This window comes from Amblyomma maculatum, chromosome 10 (genome assembly GCF_055883805.1).
Source record: "Amblyomma maculatum isolate TAMU_Amacu chromosome 10, ASM5588380v1, whole genome shotgun sequence".
NCBI classification, from domain to species: Eukaryota; Metazoa; Arthropoda; class Arachnida; order Ixodida; family Ixodidae; genus Amblyomma; species Amblyomma maculatum.
In genome coordinates, this window is record NC_139353.1 from 170,929,618 (window position 1) to 170,950,448 (window position 20,831).

Genomic DNA, 20,831 nt, shown 5'->3' on the forward strand with positions numbered 1-20,831 from the left:
TAGTCTCTGAGATTGGTACATGGCAGCAGCATGTAGCAAAATTCCTGCAGAAGAAACTGAATCTTTTATCAATTGATGATCCTTTCAGAGTAAGACGCTCAGACGATGTGATCGCTTTCTTGAAATGTAACTACGATAAGAGGCTTTGTGGATTTTCTAGTGATGTAAAGGATCTGTATTACACCATGCCTCAAGCAGAAATTCTGTCATCTGTAAGTGACCTTATTGACCAACATGGTGCTGTAGCATTTCAAAATGAGTGCGGTATTTCCACAGGTGGATTCCTTGAATTGCTGTCACTTTATCTTGCCTCGACATTTGCCGAATGGAAAGGAGAGGTTTTCATTCAAAAAGAGGGAGTCTGTATTGGTTCGTGTTTAGCATCTTTCCTTAGTGATGTGTTCTTGGCTGCACGCGATAGAATTTTGAAAGAGCGTTTTAAAAAATCAAGTTTACGTCGCATTTTCAGATTTGTGGACGACTACTTCGTGTTTTTAGACTGTGACAACCTCGATTTCTAGCAGCAATTTCATGACCTTTTTTCGGTATTCTCAAAGTGCCTTAACCCTTTGATTTTAACACACGAAGTACCAGAGAATGATTTTATTAGGTTTTTAGATCTCTCGCTTCATTTCACCTCATCTCATGTTTGTTGGGCTTTTGAGCCCCGTGGTGCTAAGCCAATCTTGCCTTTTTCATCAGCCCACTCAAAGCTGGTGAAAAGAGCAATTGTTCATTCTGTACTTTTTAACGCTCTTAAGAAATCTTGTGTACACAGGTTGGAGCACAGCCTCTGCAACCAAGTAAATCGTCTGACAATGGCTGGCTACCCTCCAGATGTTTTGTGTTCCGTTACAGAAAAACTGCAGAAAAAGTTAAGGATTGATGGGGCGGGCGAGGCAAGGAAAGATGAGAACAAAAGGAAGATCGCTGTGGTACCTTATCTGCATCAAGTTTCGCACAACTTAAAAAGAATTGGGAGACGTGCTGGCGTCGAAGTCGTCTTTTCAGCGCCCAAGCGACTGTCTGGCCTGGTGAAAAAAGTTAATAAGTACTTTCTTCTGGGCGAGTTGGTTCATATTAGCAAAAGGTAAAATACTTGCGCAAAAAGTAGATGAAGAAAGAGACGTGTTGTTGTCACGTCTCTTTCTTCATCTACTTTTTGCGCACGTCTTTTACCTTTTGCTAATATGAAAAAAGTTAATTCAGTGGAAGATTAACGCAGGTGCACGCGAAACAATTTGTGCCCTGCCAAGAAGGAGTAATTTACTCTTTGCCAATGTCATGCGGCAAGTGCTACATCGGCCAAACTGGCCGAAGTGTTAGCGAAAGGTTAAAGGAGCACGAGTACAATGTTTCTCGTGCAGCTATCACAGGCCACGTAGCCAAACACTCCAGACACTGCAAAGATGACGATGAAGAAGACGATGGTACCAATGTCTGTTTTCCCCTGTATAAAGAATGCTCCGTGATAGAAAAGAACCGCGACACGCTAACGAGGGAAATAATAGAAGCCCACTTGATATCTAAGACATCGGAACAATGTATCAGTGCTCCTTCTGTAGCGCTGTCAGATAAAGAAAATCGCTATTTAGATTGTGAATATTAACGTGTTCCTGCTGTTATGCTGACAGTTTTTTTTTTCTTCCCAGGTATGACAATTGCCTGTAATTGACACGTGCCTAATGTACTGGCGTTTATAATCTCACGCAAGTCAAGCGTGCCTGTTTCCTTTCTGGCACCAGGGCAGTTTTTATACTGGCTGGTGGCTAATAAACGTTTCATTTGTGAGTCAGCGCTCTGTGTTGTCGTCCTTTCTTCCACGTCCCGTCTGTCGCGCTGTTGTCATGGGTTCACATGTATTATTCTCGAGTTGCAGGTCAATTACATATTAGCGCAAACTTGGCAAAAGAAAGGAAACTTCAGTTGGAGCTTGTTTGCGCGTTGAGCGAAATTCTTACTTGAGTCCGCGACGTTCCTTGGTGACACGCCAAAATGCTGCACTGCATAGGAGTCGTTGTCCTCCATTGTTCAAGGACCAAGTTAATTTAAATCGACAAAACCACAGACCGCGCGCAACGCGGGAACCAACCAGACCTTTATTGAAATGCTCCGTCGCTTCTGCGCATGCGCCAGTGAGGAGAAATAACTTGCCGGATGTGACGTAAAATATAATTTATATTTTGTTTCTAAAATGTCTGCTGCTTCCCGTCGCCGTTTCTAGCGATAGGCCGATAGCTGGTCGCCAGTGTCGCCGGCTCCGTGATCGCTCGCAAGGCGGACTTGGCGTGCGACGCTAGTTCTGCAGTGCGTGTCAACTCGCCCTTGTCGACGGAACATGCCTGCAGTATGTTGCAAGTAACTGACGTGGTCAGCATTCCATGTACTTACTTGCATTTCCCGAAATTTATACGTGTCACTGCCTTTGGATCATCTGGCAGTACGTATACAATCGGACTGAGGTGTACAGCACAAGTAGCGCAACACATGGGGTGCGAAAAACTCGTCTCAGATCGAGTACTTGAATGGAATCTCGCTGTCATTTTTATCGTTGTCCTCGACTTCGACACCACTATTTAGTAGCAGTGGTAAACTTTAAACGCCTTGAAATACCAGTATGAAAAGGCCGCTTGGAGCCTGTGATTTGTACGAAATTGCCTCTCTATCCTGGATTTCAAGAGGTCGGTTAGTGTATCCGCAGGGCAATTGTTTTGCCATTTTCGTTGCCTTTATCGGATGTACTTACAAACACGGAATTCGGTATCCAATTGATGCAGGCAGCTTGGCACAGCTATTATGAGGCTCCGGTGCGATAGCCAGCCCAGAACTAACCGGGAAATAGAACTTCAACCGGGCAGGCCAGCTATTCACAGCTCTCAAGTGACTCGCTGCCGGCCTACTGGACTAGTCATGCAACCGTGGAACCCAGGTATATTTTCATGTAAACTTCTTAGCAGTGCCGGGAGGTACAACGCCCGTGCAAAGAAAGAATGCTCTCCACATCTCCCGACGCAGTCCTGCCTCTAGTTTTGCTCCTAAAGTTGAAGGCTCTAAGCGCAAGCTGTGAATGTCATGGCATTCATTTTTGTACAGTATTTATCTTCCAGCTGCTCTAGCTCTAGACAGTTCTTGTGTCGAATTCCTGTAGGTTTCTTTTTTTTTTTTTTTTAGACATCTCACGGCATTCTACTCGATCGATGTTATTTATACTTGCCCTGCTGTGCTCATCATTGTAGACAAGCATGTAGAATAGTGTCAAACAATAAACAGTGCTTCGTTTGTGATTCCATCTTTGTCCAGTCATTACCCTTGCGACTAGTTGCAACATGCACCAAAAACAAAGTTTGCCAAGTAATTATTTCCTCTGCCCTAGGGAAACAGGCCAGCTGTGAAAGCTGCAAAGATATGGACTGATATCCCTTCATATTGTTTCACACAATCATGCTAATGATGTGTTGCATTTTCAAAGATTTAAGCAGTCTGCTTGCCAGCCGAAGACGAAACATTTATTGCAGACTGCATATTGGTTGTGTAGTGTCAAAATACACACATGCATCTCGATTTCAGGACATTCAATACCCTTGGGTGGTCACAAAACACTCCATATGTCACGATAGCCAACTGCAGCTATGGGATAAAAAAGGTATATGGACATAAATCATTGCAAGAGTAACAAAACTGTAAATTTTCAATGTTAAAAATATTAAACACTACACAGTAAAAGTAGTTTTGCTAGAACCATTGCTGTGACTGACATGGCAAACAGTGCTTGTTGCCTTTAGTGATGTGTTGAGCACAAGGCCTGCATGGAGATTTTAATCCTGTCAGTTAGGCGAAGTTATGTCCTGTTTTTGTTGTGTTGTCATGCATGCAGGCCAAGGTAATGTCATATGGTCCTTGGTTCCAACGCTGCAATTCTGAAAAAGTGACTGCCAACACAGGTCCTATGTACACCGTCCCACTGCTGACCGTGTATATTCCTAAGTGATGTCCAAGTCTTGGGCAGACGCTAATCGACGCAGCTCATAAAGTAATATTCCTGCCAAGGTGGTTGCCTACCATAAAAACCACATCCCATAGCTGCCATTCATGGCAGCCCAGAAGTAATGAATGCTGACGAAACACATTTGAGATGTTCAGCAAGTTTACACAAGAGGGAGTTGTTAATATGGTTAATTAGTCATCCAGTGAAATTTACACTGTATTTATTTCGTTAAACAAAGATCCTTTTGTGAAGTAAATCAAGCTCCAAGTAGCCACAGGCAGAAAGTAGGCAAATGGCAATATATATTGGAATACTAATTGTGAATTGTGTTTTATTGTCGGATTCCTTTGAAGGGACACTAAGGAGGATGGAAAGCAGTTTTCCTGTATCGCTAAGATACAGTGTTCTAATCTTAAAGAGACCACACGAGTCGCTTTGGGACATTAAACCCCACAAACCATTAGAGAGACCACTTAAAATGAAAGCAGAGGTTTTAAAAGGATGGAAAGACGAAGAAACTGAACAAAGATGCTGCCATTACCAGCCAATTTTGCAAGTAAAATGCATGCTTCCACACAGAAGTTTTGATGCAGATTACTGCAAGATATATTGTGTCCTGAGCCACTCTAACGTGGCAGTAACACATCCTTTTCAGCAAGGCCATCATGAATCGACTCATGGGAAGGCATCCAATTTAAATTTTCTCACCAATAAATACTATATGCCACAATTGCTGCCAGACAACACAGCCTTAATGAGAGAAATAATCAAATATTTACTGAAACCAATGACTCAATGGAGTTGTCCTCAGTGTTCCTTTAAAGGGTGCACTGAAGCATTCAAGCAAAGTATGCACTGATGCATGTGAGAAAATATTCTGAGGTAACAAAATCTTTGCTCTAACAGAAGACTGGCAACTTCACTACGAAGAGGGAAAACAGCTGCCTAGGTACACTGGTACAGCACATACAGCAATCGTAATAATTAGCAGACATGCATTGCAATTCACAGAATGTCAGGAAATGTAATCGCTAGGTTAAGTGTACTGGCATTAAATGTACAAGCATATTTGCAGATTGCCGAGATTTATTTGTTGCTTCAATTATTTATTTCATATATACGGCAACCACCTTCGGTCAACAAAAAAAGGACGTACAGGTGCCATGAAATGGGTCAGATTAGATGTGCTAGGTTTCTCTCTTGGAGGAGCAAGGAGAGAATCATTCTCCTGTAACCAGTTGATGGTGGATTCATCCAAATGTGAAGGTCCGATGTTCGACGACCCAAAAGTTACCTAAACGGGCATCTCTGTCAGTCGTCGACCAGAGCATATGCAAGAGAGGTGGTCATGTGTAGCCTAAGCACGGACATCTGCACGAGAGAAGGCAAAAAAAAGAAAAAAAAAAGAGCACATATTTTGGGTATTACATCAAAAAAATGTGTAAGCCCACTCAGCAACCAAAAATGACGGACATTGTGCATGCATACAACGCATGAATATGTCAGCGCAACTGAACAGTGTTGGCCGTTCATGTCATGTCGTAATTATGGTGCAGTGAGGCTTGCTGATGAATTAAACAGGCTCAGGTCATCACAAACCTTTCAGCAGCACCTTCCCACAATGAATGCCCTGACCTTTCAATAAGACAGCTTTTGCCATTTGCAAAACTATCAGGACGAGCAGCAAAACACGGGGCCAAGATGACATCAACAGCATGACAGCCCACACTAGTAGGACCAGACATTCGATCGCGACTAACGACGGACACAAAGATAACATGGAAAGGGGGGCTAATTGGTGGTTAGTACTTTAAAGCATATTGCAACCGCACGAAGGACAAAGAAGAAAACAGACAGGACGTAGCGCGTGAATAGGTATGCGCCATCAACTTTGAGAACAACGACAACTGCAATATTAAATTTCCGTACCCCTTGCTGTACCATTTCTTTCTGTCCCTTGTCCTTCAGCGGTTGCAACAGCTCAAGGCCACAAAGACGAAGACGAGACGAAGGTTGGGACTCGCATTGAGGCATGTTATCGTCATTTTTAAAGCGAAACGGAACAAATAAATAAAAACGCCTAGAAGAACCTGAAAGAGGAAGAAAATCACAAACTATCACAATGCATTTAAACAAATCGAGAAATAAAAACCAGAGCGCATTTTCAACGCCGCGGCACTTTTCCGTACCTGCCCACGATTTCGCCAAAATGCTAAAAAAAAGATAACAGGCAAGATGGATGGATGATGGATGGATGGATGATAGTGGCTCTGCCCTTTGTATCGGACGGCAGCTTGCGCCGCCTAGCCAGAAAATTGAAAGAAATATATTTATCTCTTCCCTTTTTTAGCTTCTAATTCGCCCGTATCTGCCCCCCTCCCTTTTTTTCTTCTCTTTATTCTCTTGACTTTTTCCACCAATCCTCTAACCTCTCTTTGGTTATCAAAACGCATTCCTCATCCATTCGTCCATCTTCCCCAGCAAATCCCAGCGCTCTCTCCGCGGGAAGGGCAGGACGAAGTTTTTGGCACCTTAGAACATGTTCCGTTGTTTCCTCCTCAGTTCCGCACGCCGCGCATAATATATCTACTTCCTGAAATTTTTTCATGTACGTTTTTGTTCTGAGGGCCCCTGTCCCCTGTCCTAACCTCAAAAAGCAATGAGCTCCCTCGTGAGTTGTCGAATAAACTTTCTTTTATGGGCCTGGTGCGCTGCAGCTTTGGCCGAACATGTGGCGCCGTCTGGGAGGCGCCGCTGTAAAACGCGGCTGTCTGGATCCGCAACCGTGAGTAGCACCGACGCTGTGTTCCGATTTCTTTTTGGGTCCCCGTAAGAATAAAAAAATAAACACCGACTGAAACAAGGGCCTGTACTTACTTAGTCATTTCGAATCTCATATAGCACCCATTGCTTTTCGTTAAGACTGCGCATTTCCCACGTTTGTTTTTTTGTACAGTACAGGGTCTTGAATATTTGGGGGCTGGAATTTAAAAAATTCCTATGCAAAATCTACTACCCCATTCCAGCTGAAATAACGTTCACAAAGTAGCAAAATATCGTCTACGTTATCTGATAAGTGATTCAACATTGGTACTTGCCTAGATTTTCCGAAATCGAGGAAAAACTGCTCTCGGCGGCGTGCACAATTTTCGCAGAAGAGTCGAAAAGCTATTTTGACATGATACGTCATCTGTCGAGCAGTGAGACAAGCTCCATCCCGGCCGTTGGCGCGCTTGCCTCGCTGCCCGACAGATGACGCATCATGTCAAAATAGCTTTTCGACTCTCTTCTGCGAAAATTGTGCACGCCGCCGAGAGCAGCTTTTTCTCGATTTCGGAAAATCTAGGCACGTACCGATGTTGAATCACTTATCAGATAACGTAGACGATATTTTGCTACTTTGTGAACGTTATTTCAGCTCGAATGGGGCAGTAGATTTTGCAAAGGAATTTTTTAAATCCCAGCCCCCAAATATTCAACACCCTATACTTCACGCTAGGTTTTTTCAAGCATGCACGAGCGATCGCTAGCACGCGAAAATCACAAAATAAACGGGTCTTTTTTTTTTTTTTTTTTTTTTTTTTTTTACTTCTGGACCCAACTTGAGCTCTAAAAGTTGTGACAACTAATAAAAGTTGTAACCAGTGCTGGCAGGCCTTCGGACGCGGCCTGTGTTGTAGTAGAGAGCGCGGAGCCTTCCTGCCCAACGGGAACTATTTTTTTTTTCTAACGACTTCCTATTGATAGTTTCCATCTGTTCTCGGCGCTCGCTTTTGGGACGCCTAGCCTGACGTAGAAGACGTAGAAGCACGATATGGAGAGCGAAGCACATTGCAGGAGCGCGCGCTTTCTTACTTGCCACACGTTCATGGTTCCCCGCAAAGAGAAAACGTCCTTTTAAACTAACAGCTCGATCTGCTCTTGTGTTTATGGGTGTCATAATAGTTATAAAAAAAAAAAAAAAAAACATCGGGAAGCAATCGAAAATCAAGTTTTTTTTGCGATTTCCTTGGAAATCATACGAGAGCAATGTGTCGCATCGTTAACAGTGGCACCCGGCCTTACAGATGCAACTGGCATCCGTGATGTTGCGTGGATTCGCCAACAACTACATACAAAAAAAAAGGAATTACATATGTGGTGAAGAGATGCCGAAAGGGCCGAATAAAACTTACCTCCAAGCTGACGTCGTAGAAGGCGGTTTTCATTTCGGCAGCGCATTTTCTGAAGATATCCGAGGGCCCTTCTGCACTGTGAAGTTCCCCGCGCACTCCATGCACGTGCTGGCTTCGCACAGTTTCTTACCGCGCACAAGCAGTTATTCTTAAATTAAGCCTCAACATTCCCGATCGCCCGAAATCCCCCGAACAGCACGCGCTGTGGAGCTTGCTCAGCCATGGCTGTTTTTCCGCGCACTGAACCGTCACCACTCGTTTCGACGCATCGAGTAGAAAATAAAAACTACGGTAGAAATGCCGAGCGCCGAAAAAGCACGTGCACGCAAGGCCCGACGCCTGAGGGTACATCTCCATATACAGCCTGCTCGTCCCGTCTTCGGGAAGCAGTGTTTTTTTTTATTTTTTTTTAGAAGCCTTTCTATTGACCAACGGAGCCCAGCTCTCGGCTGTCGCTTCTGGGGGGTCTAGCATGCCGTTTCCACATACACTGCCACCGAAGCGAAAAGCCAGTGCTGCGCATTGCACACTGGCTTAGTTTTTGTTTTATTTATGTCTTTACTTTCAAAGTACCATATTGTTCGGGTTCCGAATTCCTACTTCAAAGAAGAAAAAACCCGTAGAGCCGCCAGCAGAAGCGCTCGCGCACCGACGATGCGCTGCGCCCAAAGCGCCGGCGGCTTTCTACCAGACGGGTCTGGCATGAATGGGTAGCGGCTTTCTTCGCTTTGCTTTGCTTTTGGTTTATTTTTCAACACACACACATGGTACATGTGTCTGTTATGCGCGTGTGGCAGGAGGCAGGAAATGACCGACAAACGTTTTCTTCTAACAAGGTTTCTGCCGAGAAGAGTAGACTTCGCGTTCACTCCGCCGCCTCTCTCCGACGAGCAGACATACCACATATGGGTGCGCCGGCGGGAGGTGGCGCTACTTGTTCCGGAGCAGTGGCGCCTCCATACCAGCGCACTAGGCCATTCTTTCCTCCCACATTTTCCTTTCTGCCTCCTTTACCTGCTTTTCAATGCTGCTGTTTTGCTGCGGTGCATCTCCAAATTCTAGGTACTTAAATCTGAGCTTCCGTTTGTGTACTTAGTTCGTCCTCGTCTTTATTGCGCTGTTTACCCTCAATGAGCTTTCGGGTTCTGTTAGTCCATTTCGTATTCAGGCTTTTCATGAAGAGGTGCTTGTACATTTTTCGTGCCCACCTTGATTCCTCCATTTCGGTTAGTCTCTGATAATATTTTAGTTTGCTAATTGCCTCTCTAACCTCAAATGATGCCCAGCCCATATCTCCCTGGACTCCTTCATTAGGTGTGTTGCCATGTGCTCCCAGTTACCTACCTATCTCTGTCTGAGACGACTGCATTTCCAAAAGTGAGTCCTGGTACCATAACACCCTTCCATACCCCTCTAACAACCTCATACCTGTTATAATTCCAGAGGGCCCTGTGTTTCATAATATCCGAACTCCTTTTCCCTTTGTCTATCGTAATTCTTTCATGCTTTTCTAGGTAATTTTTTTGATGGCAGGTTCGGAAGGAGGCTGCTACTGGCTAATGGCTCAGGGGCTGAGGCGCTAATTGCGAAAGGGATGCGGTGGGATCGTGAGTACAGACTTCTGCATGACAACGTAATCGCCCAACGTCTTTCGTGTCAATATGGACATGGATCCATGGATCGCGATGCAATGTTGTCGGGCTCCCATTGTGTTCTTGTCACCTGCAGCAGCAACTGTTGTCTTAGAGCCGCGACATTTGTGTGGGTGCAACAGGCAACTATCGGTCACCTGTGCTTGAGCTGCGATAAAAATGGCAGGTACATGTCCACTTGGCTACATTAAAAGTACGTTCTTCCTGAAGGAACGACTGTTCATGTCAGTTCTGAATTCCGCATCCTAAGACGTGTGTATCGTGGAAGCTGGCCACCTGCCGATAATGCTCAATGTATACATATGGCTGGACCTTGTTTGCAACATTTCTAAAATGTTTTGTTCGTTGTAAAGTTCTGCATGAAATATATGTGTATAACCTTTCTTGTATTTAAAACAGCATTTCGTGCACCAAAATCATCTACTACAGGTCATTGCTCCATAGATTCAAAATAACAATTCTCTCACCTTTTAGAACACTGCAGCGCCGTACATTTATGACCTGATTTATCTGCAGCTATGAAAATAACTGCTTTGAAAGGGCTCGTGTTGTTATATACCATTCGCGTAGGCCTGTGTAACTTTGATGTCACAGTTCCTTATTGCACATTTTCTTGACTCCTCCTTCAGTTTAAAGCATCTGAAAAGTTAGTGGCAATGTATGTGCCTGACCATCGCGACCCGCCAAAGCTTATTAAGACGAATAAATGACTGAACCTCATTTTCAGTGAGTAGGATAAGGGAAAAATACCTATGGCGGTCTTTTTTTTTTTTTTTCTGTACATGTCATTAACCATGCAAATCTGGGTAGGAAATGAGGACATTGTTTTATCTTTTCTCAAGTAGTCTGGCAGGTAAAAAAAGAAAAAATGCACACCTCATTCTCCACTTACCAGAACTACGAACTAAGAAGAGAAAACATTCTCCTCAACATTGTTTAGTCACAGTGGCTGTTGGCTACATAAAGAGCTGCTGATTTCCTTTCTGTTGTCTGGCCAGTAACTTAATGACAGCTTCTGTTCTGGTAGTCTTGATGCCATTGGCACTATAAGGAGGTTCTCACACTGCTTCGCTGTTTCATCACATTCCACATGACAGATATGGTAATGCTGGTAATTCTGCATCCGTTGCTGTAGTCAAGGGTGGCACTGATGAATACGCTCAGTTGGACGATCCATGTCTGCACTTTGGACTTGGATGTAGGACAAACTGTTTCTCAGGCACGAATGCAGTCGGTACACAGGCATACTGCCTTTGGCAGCATTGAATGTTGTGGCATAGTGTGCAGAAGTAGTGTGCAGAAGTAGGAATTGAAATGGCATAGTGTGCAGAAGTCCAAAGCATTTTCTGTACAATGTAGCAAATGCTTCACATCTGAAGGACAGTCTGCTGACTTTTTTCGACTATATTTTCTTTGTGGCAGTCGAACGCTCCGTGTCCAGATAAAAAAAGTATACCTAGCTTTAGGGGTAAGAAACACGGCAGGACATTTTAAAATGTAAATTTTCAAAATAGGATTGTTGCTCTGAACATCTTTGAAACTTGACAGTAAAAGATGATGTAACTGCCCGCTGCCTAGATAGCGGGCAGTAACGAGCCCACCATTAAAATGAAGGTCAGTGATGCAGTGATGCCCAACTTACAACCTAAGGGGTATGTACAGCCCCCATGTTTTTCTAAGTCAGCTCCTTAACGAATGTTATTTTTTTTTTTTTTTTTGCACAGTACTGAGAATTTTATTAATAGCGCTGGGAGACGAGCATGTATGCAAAAGGACACATTGTCTTTAGCTGGCTTATGGTGGAAGAAACTATGACTTCCTCATGAAAGAAAGTACGGTGAATACAATAACAATCCTAACTTCAAAGCGACAGAGCCACGGTGCAAGCATAACAATCATGCCACAAGCGACGCTATGTGATCCCCAGTGGAAGCCTATGCCTTGCTGTTTCACGGCAGCATAAGGCAGTATGTTTGCAGTTGTAAGGATTTCGCAATGTCACGCATACAATACTGCATCATTGGATGCTCAGTGAACCCGCGTGAAGTGCCCGCCAGGGGTGAAATTCTACCGTTTATTCCAATAGCAGCAGGAGCACTGGGAATTTCTGTGTGCATTGCATAGAAGGCTGCACGTGTATAGCTTTATGTTGATCTGTTATATCATGGTGCAAAGGTGCACATGTTTTGCAGCATTCTTAGGTTTGCTAGTAACCTGAAATGCCATATAGTTTCTCAACACATTTTATGTAGTCCTTGTTCTTTAGTTTCTTTTTTTTTTTTTTTTCATAAGTACAACCTCTGCCCTTGAGCGAAGTGTTCATTTGCAATTTCTCATCAATGTCAGAGTCATAAATATTGCTTGTCCTATGCGACACATCAACAAAAATAAATATAACAACTGCTTCCCCTCTATAGTCTCGGATACAACTTAAGTCTGCAGTAACTGCCATGCACAATTTCTTCGTCACAGAAATTAGTCTGTTTAAGGTCTTTCTGGTTACCTAAATAAGAAGCTAACCATCAGACAAAATTACCAGCTGAAGAATACTATCAATGCTTCTTGCTTGTTTGGTGTACTTGCACATCAAAAACTGATTGTTTACCATTCAGTTGAGTAACACACATGCAGGGAAACATTCATTGGTCATTGTTAGCAACTGCTGTTTTCTTTAAGTTATATCCTACTTATACCATCCATGGCACGCCCCCAAGCCTAGATATTTAAATGAAATCACAACAAAACAAAGTCTACCCCCCCCCCCATCACAAAAAAAAATAGAAATAAATAACAGGCGGCCGACACCAGAGCTCCGAGAACTGCTCGCTCAAGAGGCGACATGCCCGCTCCAGGTGGAACCAGACCTCCGTCCATACTTTTGCAAGCACTTCATGAATTCTCAGGTTTTGACACTCTCCTCTCCTCTAATGTTAGTGCATGGGGGAGCCCCTGAAGGTGATTTAAATAAGACGAATAATGTTTCATTACAGCTATAGTTTAAAGCACTCAGTTACTAATTTAAAAATAGCTATTAGTTAAATAAGGCTGGTTATATCTATCACAGCTAAGAAAAATATTTTGCCCATAGCAATGCCACCACCGTCCCCAGCTTAGTGAAAATATAAATTCCTGCAAAACAGATATTCTGTTACTATTGTCATCACAGGGAAAGATCTACAGAAATATGCCAGTATTTTTACTCTTCTCCAGCAGCAAACTTCCCCTTGTTGTATGGCTAAGTACTATTAGAAATTTCATATGTTTAGTAAGAAAGCAGGCAGAATTAGAGAAAACACACCCACAGTTGCATTTCTTGAGAAATTGTAATGAAAGGAATGCCTTCACTCAGTTCCTTGGCTGGGCTGTACACAGCTGAGAAATTTCGATGGGCAGTATGTAAAAAAAAAAAAAAAAAAAAGAAAAAGGAAAGGAAAGGGAAGTAGTAAACTTCGGAGGTTCACTGAAGTACAGATGCCTGTGGGACTAATGTGCAGCAACTCAATTTTTTTGTCTAAGTTATCGAGTTATCGATATAGAATAGCTTCTCAGCTTTTACATACTTCCAGTTATTTAAGTTTTGCACTGCTGCTTCCCTAAAGGGACACTGCACAGTTTCATCCTACTCATCTAAAAAAAAAAAAATCATTATATGGGTTCTTCCAGGTAGGTTGATAATTTTTCAGCAGCAAGAGGTGCATTTATTACTCCGAAAACAATCAAAATGTAACATTTGATTTGCACCTGTGGTGTCATGACCAAAAAAACTACTTGTCGAGTAAAACCCATTCGCAGCACGAATAAAACAACGACAAGAAGGCAGTAAGCTTTGCTCTCACAGAAATGGCGCAGAACAGTCTGAAAAATTGTTGTGGCCTGTAGCACAGCATGGCCGCCCAAGAAGACAGAGTTACGGACTCGGCCGATGGAAGTCCCCAGCATTACCAACTACCCCCTTCCCCTCTGACCTACAAGACTAGTGGAATAAGGGAGTAATTACTCATAAGCATCCACCAAAGCACAGCGATAAGGCTGCAAAGGAGAGCTATGGAGCTTTATCAAAACCTCTTTGGTTGAAAAAGCTGCATATCTTTTCTTGTAGCAATAGGGCTGCCATCGGTTGGATGGCAATGAGTAATAACATTTTATTGCAAGTCTGCTTAACCTTGGAGGGTTTCCCTAGGGCATATGAAGTGAGCATTAGACGATTTTTTTTTTTCAGTGACCACATGTTGAAATGTTTTCTGTCTGCATGGTCTTGCTTTGTGACTAAACTGTGCACAAGTCGAAGTTGATGAATGCAGTGACGCACAGCATGAGAAAGTGGCTGTATAATGCGTGCAATTTCAAGGTGAAGTTGGGCCTTGTGCATCTCTTTTTGCAACAGGTTGTCTTGCATTTTTTTTTTCCTTCGTGATCAAAACGACAAAATCTTGAGGACGATCATGCAAGTACGACTGTGTAAAATGCTTCCAGAATACGTTGTCTGTTCTGGTGAGAATATGAGTGGCGCTTTAAAAGGGTACATGCGCGAAGTTGTCTTGTCTTTCAGAATGTTGCATGTGCGTTTTTCAATGGAATACTTGAGCAAAGTGTGTAAGAAGAAGCTGTACAAAGATCTTCTGGATGTGACGATACCGTTGCCGATTTACCGTGCACCACACCGTGGAGGCCCCGGACAGGATGTCTTAAAGCGTGTGAAAAAGATGCCAGTTAGGCCTTCAGTTAAAACGTTCTTTAAGCTACATTCGAACACATTACCTGTTAAAACCTGGTTACATGAAAGAGGCTTATTCGTTCCCTGGACTGTCTCCTTTGCAAAAAACCAGAGACAATCGAGCACGTCTTTCTGGATTGCTGGGACCCAGTCTTTCACTGGGATGTTCTCCAGAGAACACCAAAGAAAGACCTTCCGTTAGATCCGTATGGCATACGGTTCCTTCCAGTCGAGAGTGAGGGTATTCCTTTGGATTTAGTCATGGTCTTGGGCCTCCACAGCCTGTGGAAAACAAAGATACAAGTGCAACATGCAGATGTCAACACGCGTTCTGTACGCGAGGAGTGTGCTGCTCCTTAGGGAAACGTACCGGGTGCTTTCTGATCCACCTGACTGGATCAGTGTGCTCGATGAACTGGCTGTCCTCAAGAAATTTTAAACCTTTCGTGACAGCCGAAGTCTGGTTGTTGCGAGTTTTACCATTATAGTGGATCTTTTTTGAATTGATGTGAACTCAAAACAGGCAATAAAGAAAAAAAAAAAAACAAGCTATAGCTTAGTTGTTTAATGCAGCACCCAGAGAATCTGACCTGTGTAGCTTGCCATGGGTTCAAATCACATTCGTAGCCGTGTGCCATTTATATGCTTTTTATTATGCACCCATCACATGGTGTGTGGTGTCGCACTCCGACGATAAGAGAGTGGCTTTAGTGCCTCAGGGCTTCAGACCAGAAATTTGCTTGCAGGCAATTTTTATTTCTGCGCATGCACCCTACTCTTGTGCATGCACAGACCACAAGGTCACAATTCAGAAAATGTCATGAAGGCATAACAAATTTCTCCAGGAGAGCCCCCTTAATCCTTACGAGATGCAGCTCATGCTGCAAAACACACTTATCATCATTCAGTAGTGAACGACTCTGTAGTCGTGCATTGGAGATCTGCCGGAGTAAACATTAAGTAACGTCACCGCGGTTTCCTTACAAAAGTGGCCATTGGTGGCTTAGCTGTATTTTAGTTTCCATACTTTTGTAATCTATAAAACTTCTACCATAGAAAAAGCCTGTGTTTCATTATTAGAACACAGTAATTTATTGGTATAGACCAAGTTCATTTTGCCCTCACTATTCCCTTAAGTTGTTCTCATTTGGATGTGGATAGGTCAAGAAAGCTGTGCATACAGTACAGGCAGATGATAAGGGAGGAGGGGAAGAAACTGTAACGACATTCATGGTGAGCTTTATCATACTGATCGTATTTATATGCTGTGAGCAAGAAAGTTCTGATGCATTCTAGCAATGCGAGGAGGAGAAAGCTGTCTTAATGAAAGGTCAGGACATTGATTGTGGGAAGGTGCTGCTGAAAGGTTTGTGATGACCAGAGCCTGTTTAATTCATCAGCAAGCCTCACTGCACCATAATTACGACATGACATGAACGGCCAACACTGTTCAGTTGCGCTGACATATTCATGCGTTGTATGCATGCACAATGTCCGTCATTTTTGGTTGCTGAGTGGGCTTACACATATTTTTGATGTGATACCCAAAATATGCGCTCTTTTTTTTTTTTTTTTTTTTTTTGCCTTCTCTCGTGCAGATGTCCGTGCTTAGGCAACACATGACCACCTCTCTTGCATATGCTCTGGTCGACGGCTGGCAGAGATGCCCGTTTCGGTAACTTTTGGGTCGTCGAACATCGGACCTTCACATTTGGATGAATCCACCGTCAACTGGTTACAGGAGAATGATTCTCTCCTTGCTCCTCCTGGAGAGAAACCTAGCACATCTAATCTGACCCCTTTCCTGGCACCTACACACCCTTTTTTTTTTGTTGACCGAAGGTGGTTGCCGTATATATGAAATAAATAATTGAAGCAACAAATAAATCTCGGCAATCTGCAAAATGTGCATGCACATTTAATAATATTACATTTAACCTAGCGACCACATTTTTTGACATTCTGTAAATTGCAATGCATGTCTGCTAATTATTGCGATTGCTGTATGAGCTGTACCGGTGTACCTGGGCAGCTGTTTTCCCTCTTTGTGGTGAAGTTGCCAGTCTTCTGTTAGAGCAAAGATTTTGTTACCTCAGAATATTTTCTCACATGCATCAGTGCATACTTTGCTTGAATGCTTCAGTGCAACCCTTTAAAGGGACACTGAGGACAACTCCATCGAGTCATTGGTTTCAGTAAATATTTGATTAGTTCTCTCATTAAGGCTGTGTTGTCTGGCAACAGTTGTGGCATGTAGTATTTATTGGTGAGAAAATGTAAATTGGAAGCCTTCCCATGAGTCAATTCATGATGACCTTGCTGAAAAGGATGTTTCACTGCCACATTAGAGTGGCTCATGACACAATATATCTTGCAGTAATCTGAACCAAAACTTCTGTGTGGAAGCATGCATTTTACTTGCAAAATTGGCCGGTAATGGCAGCATCTTTGTTCAGTTTCTTGGTCTTTCCATCCTTTTAAAACCTCTGCTTTCATTTTAAGTGGTCTCTCTAATGGTTTGTGGGGTTTAATGTCCCAAAGCGACTCGTGTGGTCTCTTTAAGATTAGAACACTGTATCTTAGCGATACAGGAAAACTGCTTTCCATCCTCCTTAGTGTCCCTTCAAAGGAATCCGACAATAAAACACAATTCATAATAAGTATTTTAATATGTATTGCCATTTGCCTACTTTGTGCCCGTGGCTACTTGGAGCTTGTTTTACTTCACAAAAGGAGCTTTGTTTAACAAAATAAATACAGTGTAAATTTCACTGGATGACTAATTAACCATATTAACAACTCCCTCTTGTGTAAACTCGCTGAACATCTCAAATGTGTTTCGTCAGCACTTCATTACTTCTGGGCTGCCATGAATGGCAGCTATGGGATGTGGTTTTTATGGTAGGCAACCACCTTGGCAGGAATGTTGCTTTGTGAGCTGCGTCGATTAGTGTCTGCCCAAGACTTGGACATCACTTGGGAATATACACGGTCAGCAGTGGGACGGTGTACATCGGACCTGTGTTGGCAGTCATTTTTTCAGAATTGCGGCGTTGGAACCAAGGACCATATGGCATTACCTTGGCCTGCATGCATGACAATACAACAAAAACAGGACATAACTTCGTCCAACTGACAGGATTAAAATCTCCATGCAGACCTTGTGCTCAACACATCACTAAAGGCAACAAGCACTGTTTGAAATGTCCGTCACAGCAATGGTTCTAGCAAGACTACTTTCACTGTGTAGTGCTCAATATTTTTAACAGTGCAAATTTATAGTTTTGTTACTCTTCCAATGATTTACGTCCATATACCTTTTTTATCCCATAGCTGCACTTGGCTATCGTGACATGGAGTATTTTGTGACCACCCGAGGGTATTGAATGTCCTGAAATCGAGATGCATGTGTGTATTTTGACACTACACAACCAATATGCAGTCCGCAATAAATGTTCCCGTCTTGCGCTGGCAGGCTGACTGCTTAAATCTTTGAAAATGCAACACATCCTTAGCATGACTGTGTGAAACAATATGAAGTGATATCAGTCCATATCTTTGCAGCTTTCACAGCTGGCCTGTTTTCCCTAAGGCAGAGGAAATAATTACTTGGCAAACTTTGTTTTTGGTGCATGTTGCAACTAGTCGCAAGGGCAATGACTGGACAAAGATGGAATCACAAACGAAGCACTGCTTATTTATTGTTTGACACTATTCTACATGCTTGTCTACAATGATGAGCACAGCAGGGCAAGTATAAATAAAATCGATCGAATAGGATTCCGTGGGATTTCTTCTGAAAAAGAAAAAAAAAAGATTACAGGAATTTGACACAAGAACTGCCTAGAGCTAGGGCAGCTGGAAGATAAATACTGTGCAAAAATACCAGGAATTTCACAGCTTGCGCTTAGAGCCTTCAACTTTAGGAGCAAAACTAGAGGCAGGACTGCGTCGGGAGATGTGGAGAGCATTCTTTCTTTGCACGGGCGTTGTACCTCCCGGCACTGCTAAGAAGTTTACATGAAAATATACCTGGGTTCCACGGTTGCATGACTAGCCCAGTAGGCCGGCAGCGGGTCGCTTGAGAGCTGTGATGAGTAGCTGGCCTTCCCAAAATAACCGCTTGAGGGGCTAGTTGGTGCTGCATAGTATTCAGAAATGTGGCGCAGCAAACACAAACTCTCTTCTGTGTCTCTTCTCTTGTGTTTGTGTTTGTTGCTCCCGGGCTGGCTACCGCACCGGAGCCTCATAATAGCTCTGCCAAGCTGCCTGCATCAATTGGACACCGAATTCCGCGTTTGTAAGTACATCCGATAAATGCAACGAAAATGGCAAAACAATTGCCCTGCGGATACACTAACCGACCTCTTGAAATCCAGGATAGAGAGGCAATTTCGTACAAATCACAGGCTCCAAGCGGCCTTTTCATACTGGTATTTCAAGGTGTTTAAAGTTTACCACTGCTACTAAATAGTGGTGTCGAAGTCGAGGACAACGATAAAAATGACAGCGAGATTCCATTCAACTACGCACTCGATCGGAGACGAGTTTTTCGCACCCCATGTGTTGCGCTACTTGCGCTGTACAGGATGATCCAAAGGCAGTGACTCGTATATATAATATAACGCCATGCGCAGCGCCTATAGGGGCGCCACTGAAAGCCGCGTAGCGGCGGCCGTCGGAACCCGAGGCGGGCCTCATGCGGCAAGCGTGGCCGTGGTGCGCGCGTGCGATCTGCCGCTTGTGCGCGTCTCGCGGGCACTTCCGCGGTGACAGTGTGCGCAAAGGGATCGCACTTGATAATAGTGGACATGTGTTCGATATCACGGCCGTCTGGAACTACGTCGCCTCCATATGCATCAAATGTATGTTGCATACGAGCGCCAACAATTAAGATTGCGTACGAAGTGGAGGTAATTTTGAGTGCCCCGCTTTCATCACAGCGCCACGCTAATTAGTTCAGTCCTTGACCTATGAACCAATGTTCTTTATTTGCTTAATGGCACACTCTTGCTTCGTTTACATGCAATATATTGCTACAGTAAACTAGGCAGCGTCGTCGAAACTGCGAGCGGTTTCGTACCGGTGCGACCGCAGGAAAAGCCAGTGAGCTTGCAAACCAGCATTCTCAGCATCAGAAAATAGCGCATATTGGGTTCCTGTAGCAAGAGTTCAATCTGAATAGCAAGTGCAGCGACATGATATGTTTTCGTAATCATGCCAATTAATACTGACTCTGGTCATCAAAGTCATTGCATGACCAATTTCAAAACCCATATTGGCAAATATCTCTCCAATAACCCGCTACAGTGGCTCAGGATACTGAGCAGGATCGAGTTATCGCGACCGAAGTCGACCGCGCCCCCCGCGTTTAGGTGGAGGCGAAACACAAAATGCAACCGTGTTCTGCGCGATGTCAATGCCGCTAAAGAGCGTCTGGCTAAGTGTTTCACAAATTTAATGCGTATTGTATCTTCCCAGCTAGAGGAGGCGACCAAGTTTCACGGAAGGTGCAATGACAAGCAAAAAACACTGAAAACATAGTTATCACTCAGGCCTGCCACACGGCGAATTTAATGCCTTTTCCATCGAATGACGCTCGTTCAAAATGATATGTTTGCTGCTACATGAGAAAATATAATGAAATTTGGTGACAACGACATTAGTTATCGAGTGAGTTTGAGGTACTCATCCGAATGCGATCAACAAGGAAATGTGCTATGTCGACACCAGAGACTCTGTGAAAAGATACACCCAAAATAAATTACAAAAGTGCCACCGGCATTAAATGCTAGCTCCTATCATTTTGCAGCTAGTCATCTATGTGAACTATGCTAAATAGCATCGTAACAAAAAAAAAAAAAAACGGCACCCATCGCTGCCAGCCAACCCGTACCGTAGCCACTGCACTCAGCGCAGGCGGAGCAGGTCGCTCCTGCTACCGCTAAAGCCCCTCTATCCTCTAGGGGCTTTAGCTACCGCTGTCTGTAGGCGCCGAGTCGCCGACACGGCGGATTTCTGGCGCCACCTTCAGAAAAGCATGCTCTGTTCATCTTAAATAATACGCGCTTAATTTGAGGAAGAAATCTAAAAAAAAAAAAAATATCTTTACTGAAGATCGTCGTTATGTAACGAGATTTTAGAAGTGTTAACAGCAATACAAGCAAATTTCTGCTTTTAGCGGCTGCTGCTGGTGTGACGCAGCTCATCCGATTTCGTTCTCTAGCTCCGCTGCTAAGGCGTCGCCAAAGTTACACCTTCAGCTTACTGTAACACAATTTGTGAGACAATTGAACTGATAGTAA

The 20,831-nt window shown here is 43.6% G+C and overlaps 1 protein-coding gene and 2 long non-coding RNA genes across 4 annotated transcripts in view; 1 reads left to right on the top strand and 2 right to left on the bottom strand.

The window, feature by feature from the left end:
- Positions 1-2,124, bottom strand: part of LOC146177930 (protein MIS12 homolog) — a 46,925-nt gene extending 44,801 nt beyond the window's left edge. The window contains exon 1 of one of the 2 annotated variants that reach the window (XM_084580666.1): positions 1,962-2,124. In XM_084580666.1, the coding sequence (XP_084436792.1) occupies positions 1,962-2,009 (48 nt within the window). In that variant the 5' untranslated portion in view covers positions 2,010-2,124. The remainder of the gene's footprint in view (positions 1-1,961) is intronic. The other variant, XM_084580665.1, reaches the window with a different exon arrangement.
- A 6,846-nt stretch (positions 2,125-8,970) lies between these two features.
- Positions 8,971-16,701, top strand: LOC146177931 (uncharacterized). The gene is made up of 3 exons (XR_014701400.1): positions 8,971-9,537; positions 9,694-9,767; positions 16,125-16,701. It is a non-coding gene; the product is annotated as an uncharacterized LOC146177931 (long non-coding RNA).
- A 1,458-nt stretch (positions 16,702-18,159) lies between these two features.
- On the bottom strand, positions 18,160-19,076 carry LOC146177932 (uncharacterized). The gene is made up of 3 exons (XR_014701401.1): positions 18,892-19,076; positions 18,559-18,795; positions 18,160-18,322 (listed from the first exon to the last, which is right to left on the bottom strand). It is a non-coding gene; the product is annotated as an uncharacterized LOC146177932 (long non-coding RNA).
- Between the last annotated feature and the right edge of the window lie 1,755 nt (positions 19,077-20,831).